The 8,060-nt window shown below is 32.2% G+C and overlaps 2 protein-coding genes across 2 annotated transcripts; one reads left to right on the forward strand and one right to left on the reverse strand.

Moving 5' to 3' along the window:
- The first annotated feature begins 633 nt into the window (after positions 1 to 633).
- LOC105798419 (lysine histidine transporter 1) lies at positions 634 to 5,976 on the forward strand. The gene is made up of 8 exons (XM_012628473.2): positions 634 to 1,083; positions 3,650 to 3,807; positions 3,899 to 4,282; positions 4,379 to 4,772; positions 4,869 to 4,974; positions 5,087 to 5,178; positions 5,278 to 5,346; positions 5,440 to 5,976. The coding sequence occupies exons 1-8, from the start codon at positions 1,036 to 1,038 to the stop codon at positions 5,536 to 5,538; spliced, it is 1,350 nt and encodes a 449-aa protein (XP_012483927.1). The 5' UTR covers positions 634 to 1,035; the 3' UTR covers positions 5,539 to 5,976.
- Positions 5,977 to 6,321: 345 nt separating this feature from the next.
- On the reverse strand, positions 6,322 to 7,410 carry LOC105798420 (TLC domain-containing protein At5g14285). The gene has a single exon (XM_012628474.2). It carries the CDS (start codon positions 7,155 to 7,157, stop codon positions 6,414 to 6,416), a length of 744 nt encoding a protein of 247 aa, XP_012483928.1. The 5' UTR covers positions 7,158 to 7,410; the 3' UTR covers positions 6,322 to 6,413.
- Positions 7,411 to 8,060: the final 650 nt, after the last annotated feature.

Raw genomic sequence — 8,060 nt, forward strand, 5'->3', positions numbered from 1 at the left:
TAAGTTTTCAAGTTTCGATCTGATCCAACTTCCTTAATCTAAGGGATTTGATATACTCAATCCGAGTCAATCTGATCCAATTCTCCATATATGATTCTCAAAGTGAATTGATCTCCATTAATGGGTTTGAATCATTCCATGATATTAGCACAATCTAAAGATTTAGTTAAATAAACTGTCAATCTTCCAAATATGACAAGTTGTTGTTTCATCGCACAAATTCGTAGACCTTTAAATATATCAACGTGTGAATCAAAAGGTTGTTATCAACTTAGTTTTAGAGCAATTTTCAGTAATTCAACTGACCAAAAAAAAAAAACAGTAAAAGAGTACTTTTCAGTACTTCAACATAGTAAGCTATTTGTGTGAACACTTGGACATATTTATAAGAAATCCAACTATTTTACTCATCCATTGAATTCACATACAAATTTAATAAGTGAATTACGTTGAAAAATTGGGTTTATCCAATAAATTTATTAATCACTTTCAAAATAATATTTCAATATTCAAACACTTACCTCTTTTGTACTTAAAAAGATTTTGGATGCTCAACACAAACTAATTTCGTTGAAATCAAATGTATCCCATGCCATTTTATGATATCTGCGGGTAATTTAGATATCATTTCACCTCTCATAACTCTAAAACCAATACTAAACCTGTTGAAAGAAACTTCTCCCGAAACCGTGAAAATCCCTCAACAACACCCCACCACCAATCCTATTCTTGCCAAACTCATCATTCCTGGAAATTTCGACCTTCATCCAGCTAAGAGAAAGATATTTGATTAAATGAAATTAGTCCCATTTGTTTTTTGTCCATATAATGAGGACTTGTAAAGTCAAACAAAAACATCAAATAAAACGTCATCTTCAAGAACTCCGTTATCCCCTCTTTTTTTTCTATTTCTTCAGTTTTACTACTGAAGTGGGGGATTTTTTCCCTTTATAAATTCTACACAAACCAGTTGGAATTTTCTCCAGGGTTCAACTTCCTCTCTTGTTCTTTCAGTTTCCTTTGGTGTTTTAAGACATGGGAACTCAAGCTCCTCCAGAAAATGGTTATGGCAGAAGCAACAGTGTATGTGATTTTCCCTAACACCTTTTTCTCTTTATGCATGGAATAATCCCCGCTACTGTTTTGTCTTCATTTCTTTTAGTACATATATAAAAAGAAAAATAAAGTTAAATCGAATACTTTCCAAACTCATTGGAGTTTTGTCTTTCTACCTTTGTTCTCTTGTGATGATTCTTCTTCGACAACAATTAAAATTTAAAAGCTGCCTACTAATTTTCATGAAATATATGCCTGTTTTTTTTTTTTTTTTCTTTTCCTTTTTTGCTTTGCTATCTCAGATTTGGCTTAATCTCAGATTGAGAAAAAAGAAAATTCATTTTTTTTCAACACACGTGATATCTAGGGTTCATCACATGCCACTACTGTATACTTCTTGACTTTTCATTTTTTTAATATTTTATTTCATATATATTTTAAAATCAAATATTTTCTTATATGGTATACATTTAGATAATTAATCTTAAACTTTATCAAAATTCATGATTTTAAAAAATCATTATATTAACAGTCCTACAACTATAAAAAGTTACAAAATATTTATTTAATTATTTAATTTTATCTTTTTTATCACCCGACTATCTTAAATTTTTATTTACATTAACAAGCTCGTGGCATAAAAATTTTTACTAATAATTAAATAACCATTTTATAATTTTTATAATTAATTTATAAATTAAATAATCTTTACCCTAGTGTAAAAAATAATCACAACTGTGGACTAAGTTAAATCCAAACTTGTAATATTCGTTAAATAATTCTTATAAAAATTGAAGATAGTTTACATTAAAATTATTTAACGATTTGTTATAATAATATAATTTAATGAAATTAATTGAAATGACTCGAAATTTAATGAATTTAAAATGTAAATTATGTGATAAAACTTGAATAAATAGCTGTAAACCCTAGCCCTGGAACCCTATTTATCTTACCTTTAACCTTCTTCTTACGGCACCTTATTTATTTTTTCAACCATGATTATTTAATAACAATCCTTTGTTTAAAGGAACTTAAAATTATGATAAAAAATATTTTCTAATTTATGAAATATAGATAACTAAAATAACATTTTTTTTAAAATTCCCATTGGTTGTGGCTGGGCGTACGGGACGTTGTTTTTTTCCATTTAGTTTTTGTCTTTGCATTTAATTCTTGTAACAATTATTGAATCAATTTGCATATACTTTTATTAACAAAGACTTACAAAATTTTCTTCCAAAGAAAACGACTTATGAAATTAGGCACACTGCCAAATATCTCCCCCCCAAAAAATTCTATACATATTTAAAATTATTATTTCGTATAATAATGTAGAGATTTTTTAACTTTTAATTAATTTATTTTATTTTAAATATTAATTAAGAATGTTTATAATAATGTTTATTATACTATATTGATCGAATTTACAGCTTGGAATTATTTAAATTCCAAAAACTATTGACTTTTGATTACATTTACGTTACAATATTTCCTCAGAAAAAAAAACAAAACAAAATCCTCTAGGAACTTTGTCTGCATCTGCTGATAAGCAGGAATTTAATCTGATTGATTTAGAATCAATTAAAAGTTTGAAATACAATATTTTTATAATAAAAATGAATCCCAGACCCAATATTGCTTTGACATTCAAACACACCAATCCTTACTCCATGATTACCGCTACACAAATATAGATAAAAGCATTATACTTAATAAATTATTAACATAAAAGTTTAATTATTAACAAATGTCAAGTGCAGTAACGAGAGACGCTGTATTTTTAAGATTTCAACAAAAAATTAAGGTTTAGCGAATAAAATGTAGGAGTGGTGAAGGAGATAAACGTGGTGAAGTGGAGACCAAGTAAGTGGCCGACATGTTCAAACTCGATAGGACGTGCGGAAGCTAAATATGAATCTATTGAAACCATAACTTGAATTTAGACTTTTTCCCCCTCCAACAATTGGGGGATATTTTCCGTACTTAAACATTAAAAAGAAAAAAACACACAGAGTCATATTTTGGTGCCTTTCTACCTCAACTTTTATTTGCTTTTATGATTTTCTTCTTCTTTCATCTTACTTTCACTTTTTTAGGAAAATATTTTATCCAAATGATAATAGTTAAATTCATCCAATTAAAATGCTGATAATAGTCTTGCATCAATAAATATTATATAAATTTTGAAATTCCCATCTTGAAATAAATAATAATTTTTGTCTTTATTTTTAATACAATAAAATAATACGATGTTACATATGTAATACTAGAACTTAATTTAGTGAATTTAACTGTTATAGTTCGGGCAAAACTAAGATTTTAAATTTCAAAAAAATAGAATTTTAATTTTAAGTATGGGAAGCTTAAACTATATTTAGTTTAAAAGTAACAAAAAGAAGAAAAACAAAGTAAGAGAGAGGGAAGTTAAGAGATAATTGTTATATATAGAAAATGATTCTTTTTAAGGTTTTTTTTTTTTTTTGGTCAGAAATTGTGTTCAGTTAAAGAGTTGTCGCAATTTAGTGTTGGTATGAATTTGTTGTTGTGAAAACTAGTTGAAGGAATTGCTTCAACTGTCTGTTATTCATAGTTGGAAGAGAAATCAGCAAAGGAGAAAGCAATCGATGAGTGGCTGCCAATCACCTCATCAAGAAATGCAAAATGGTGGTATTCAGCTTTCCACAATGTCACCGCTATGGTGGGAGCTGGTGTCCTCAGTCTCCCTTATGCCATGTCAGAACTCGGATGGTACGCTCACCAACTGTTCACTAAAATTACCCAATCAAAGATGAGACAAGAAATCCAACCATTTTTGTTTTTTTTTTTTACTTGGTTTCAGGGGTCCTGGTGTGACTGTTCTAATCCTATCATGGATTATTACCCTATATACACTATGGCAAATGGTTGAAATGCATGAAATGGTTCCTGGAAGACGTTTCGATAGATACCATGAACTGGGTCAATATGCCTTTGGTGAAAAACTTGGCCTCTACATTGTGGTGCCACAGCAACTTATTGTTGAAGTTGGTGTCTGCATTGTTTATATGGTTACTGGTGGCAAATCATTGAAGAAGTTCCATGACACTGTTTGCAGTACCTGCAAAGATATAAAACTAACTTATTTCATCATGATTTTTGCCTCTGTTCACTTTGTTCTCTCTCACCTTCCCAACTTCAACTCCATTTCGGGTGTCTCCTTGGCTGCCGCCGTCATGTCTTTGAGGTATCAAATCATTTTATATGCCATTTCCAATAAATTAAACTGACCCCCGAAAGTAAAGTCTCAATGTTAATGTTTGATGATTGTCTCGACATACAGTTATTCTACCATTGCTTGGGGAGCTTCAGTGGATAAGGGAGTTCAACAAGATGTGCAATATGGCTACAAAGCTAAGACTACAGCAGGAACAGTTTTCAACTTCTTCAGTGCCTTGGGGGATGTGGCTTTTGCCTATGCTGGCCACAATGTAGTGTTGGAGATCCAAGCTACAATCCCCTCTACACCTGAGAAGCCATCGAAGGGACCAATGTGGAGAGGTGTTATCGTTGCCTATATCGTTGTAGCCTTGTGCTACTTCCCTGTCGCTTTAGTCGGGTATTGGATGTTTGGCAATTCAGTCCAAGACAACATCCTCATCTCACTAGAGAAACCAGCATGGCTTATTGCAATGGCTAACATGTTTGTCGTTGTTCATGTTATCGGAAGCTACCAGGTTCGTATTTGATCAATTCCATTCAAGGTAACATCCTCATCTCAGACCAGATAATTGATCAGATTTTGGGTTTAACTTGTGTCTTTGGATATGCAGATCTATGCGATGCCAGTTTTTGACATGATGGAAACCGTATTAGTTAAGAAATTAAATTTCAAGCCGAGTACAACACTTCGATTCATTGTCCGCAATCTTTATGTTGGTAAGTAAAACTCTTCATATATTTTCATCTTGCATGCAAATGAAGTTCATGATCTCAACTAGAAAGAAGGGGTTTAGAGGGTTTTAATTTTTATATCAAATCTTTATTGCAGCATTCACGATGTTCATCGGCATTACCTTCCCTTTCTTCGGAGGTCTTCTCGGATTTTTCGGAGGATTTGCTTTTGCACCAACAACATACTTTGTAAGCCACATTAATTCCTTCATCCCATGTTTTCTTCTTACAAGAAAAGATACTTTTCTCTTTGAAGAATCTAACTCATTTTCACTGGTTTTTCTTTAGCTCCCTTGCATCATGTGGCTTGCCATTTACAAACCAAGAAAGTTTAGCTTATCTTGGTGGACTAACTGGGTATGTAAACTTGATTTTGATTCTACTACAACCTCATTGCTTCGATGTGCTTCGAATTGGTTTTTATTCAGCTTTCCCTTTTCGGTTTTTCAGATCTGCATTGTATTTGGTCTTATGTTGATGATCTTATCACCAATTGGAGGGTTGAGGCAAATCATCCTTCAAGCCAAAGATTATGAATTCTACTCTTAAATTGTTTTCTTCTCAGTGAAGAATCAAGTGGGGAGTAGGAACAAATGAAGAACATGATAGTTAAAAGTTTGTCTTATGGAAGCATAACATAAGGCTATTGTCAAGAGTCAATGTTGCCAGCCTCCGTTGTCAGAAAATCAAAGTCACAATACACAAACATGGGAGATTGAACTGTTGGAAATCAGATCACAGGAGTATTGGCCGTCACTGTTTCTTCATTCTATCACTTGTGTTAATGTATGAATACAAAATAGTCTTCTTCTTTTTTCTTTTTCTTTTTCTTTTTTTTTTTTTTTGCTTGTTTTGCTGTTTGTGAAGAAAAAAAAGATACTACAGTTATGTAATGGTTTCCACTTAAAATGTTGTATTTGCTTTCAACAAGAGTTCCCAAGGTTTGTTTCAGCAAATTTATGGAATCAACGTTTCATGGATTCTTCATTTTACTTTGCAAATATGACCCTCTAAGGATCTTCCAAATACATCACAGGAACAGAACGAATAATGGTATCCACCTAAACCCAGGAATAGAAGTAGGACCACTGAATTTAACACTTAATAACAACCTATAGGGTTCAAGCCAAAGGTATAGACACAATGGTTTAATTCATTAAAATTGGTTATTTATGACGAGAAGTGTAAAGTCAAAATAGAACCATATGTCGGGTAAAGTGAAATAAAACATGTTGGAATTTAAACTACAATGTTATCCAGGCAGCAACAAGAGTTCTTAATGTAAAACAAAAGATGTTTATAATTTGAATTTCATTGAAGAAAAAGAGCATCTGAAACTGAATTGCTGCATTGATAGCCTACAAAAGTATGCATTCAAATACCACAAAAACAAGATTGTTCTGAAAAAAAAAACAATTCGATTGTCATAATTCCTTCTCCAATTTAGCCTTTTTCTCTTTAAACAATTCAACCCACAAATTAGAAATCCACAAGATACTAACACCAATAGCTGTAATAACAACACACATCCAAGAAACCCAAAGCCATCTAGGGATTACATTATCAGCTACCCCACTTGAATAAAACACTCCCATTTGGTACAAAAAGAATGGACCAAAAATCCCTCTAACAACACTATAAAAGGCATAAAAATAAGGGGACAAATTCGAATAAACCTTTGCAGCCAACTGGTTATCGTGCCTCCTAGCGGTTGCCAATGTCCAAACGTTCTGGCAAAAGCTTGTAACTTCAGCTAAAATCAAGAGAGTGAGGATAGCATAGGAGCCATGGAAGACGACGTGGCGACAAGTGATGAAAACAAAGAGGGTAGCCAAATGATGACCAATGAAGAGGACGTCTGTAGGGAAGAAAATAAGGTAGTGAAGCAGATCTGTGAGGAAATAAGCAATACTGTAATCCAAAACTAAATTCTGGGTTTTTGTGTTCGGTGAAGAAAACCCACGGTTTTGGTCGGAAAAGATTGCGAAAGTGGCTAAGAAAACGGCTGGGGTGCCATGGAAGAGAGAGATAAAGCAAGAACAAGCTTCGGGGCGAATCTTGGGACTCCAGTTACGGAAAACAATGGAGTAAGCAATCGAATATAGGATCAAAAACATGGAGAAAAACAAAGGGAGATTTGGGATTGAGGAGAAAGGGAAATTTTCCATTGGGTTTCTGGGTTGGAGAAGAAATCAAAAAGAAAAAAGGAAATTTTATAAGAATGGTGGAGCTGGGGATGGGTTAGATTTTGGGAATGTTTGGTAAGTTAGGTAAAATGGTAGAGTGGAAGAAAAGGATGGTTGTATCAAATCGAGAGTTATTGAGAGCTTCAACGGTTTCTCGGGAAAATGAAAGTTCATAGGAGTAGGAGAAGGGAAGGCGACAAATTAGGCTTTCAGATTTTTTATTTAAGAAAAAAAAAAGGAATTAGGCATTAGGATGGTTTTAGAGATTCAAAGATATGTAGGAAGTTGACAATGACATTCATTTCTTTCTAGATCTTCATGTTTTAAAGCCATAAATCTAAAATGAAATTCCATTGGGATTAATGAATTTTGTTTAATCTAACTACAACATTGGGATCCCCACTATATGATTGTTTTTTTTAATACACTGCTTGTCGAAACCATTTTTTAAAATAAAAAAAAGGGTCGACTTTTATTTTTTAAAAAAATGAGAAAATAAGAGTCGTCACTGATATTTTATTGAGGTGTGATCAAATTACTTTGCAATTTAATCGTTTTAATAAAACGTTTTAATTTTACAAAAAAATGATTTTGGTCTACGAAATGCAAGAAAAACGGGTTCGGGAGTCGGTTACATGCGAGGAAGGATTAGCACCCTCGTCATGCCCAAAATTGGTACCTAATTGATTAATTAATGTCTTAATATCGAAAATTGAAAACTTTGAGGAGATTTAAAATATGATCATTTGTTAAAAAATCCCTTAATTGAATTTTTACAAAGAAAATATTTTACGTTAATCGAGAAAAAGAATTACGTCCTGTAAGTTAGGATGCAATACCTTAAATCCTCGAAACGAGAATAAATAACAAAAATTTATTTATTTT

The sequence above is a fragment of the Gossypium raimondii genome, chromosome 9 (assembly GCF_025698545.1).
Source record: "Gossypium raimondii isolate GPD5lz chromosome 9, ASM2569854v1, whole genome shotgun sequence".
NCBI lineage: Eukaryota > Viridiplantae > Streptophyta > Magnoliopsida > Malvales > Malvaceae > Gossypium > Gossypium raimondii.

Bases quoted from the DNA above. Each gene is read 5' to 3' on its own strand.
- LOC105798419 (XM_012628473.2), top strand. From the start codon at position 1,036: ATGGGAACTCAAGCTCCTCCAGAAAATGGTTATGGCAGAAGCAACAGT. The intron at 1,084-3,649 runs GTATGTGATTTT...TGTTATTCATAG, and splicing joins GTTATGGCAGAAGCAACAGT to TTGGAAGAGAAATCAGCAAA. The intron at 5,347-5,439 runs GTATGTAAACTT...TCGGTTTTTCAG, and splicing joins TATCTTGGTGGACTAACTGG to ATCTGCATTGTATTTGGTCT.
- LOC105798420 (XM_012628474.2), bottom strand. From the start codon at position 7,157: ATGGAAAATTTCCCTTTCTCCTCAATCCCAAATCTCCCTTTGTTTTTC.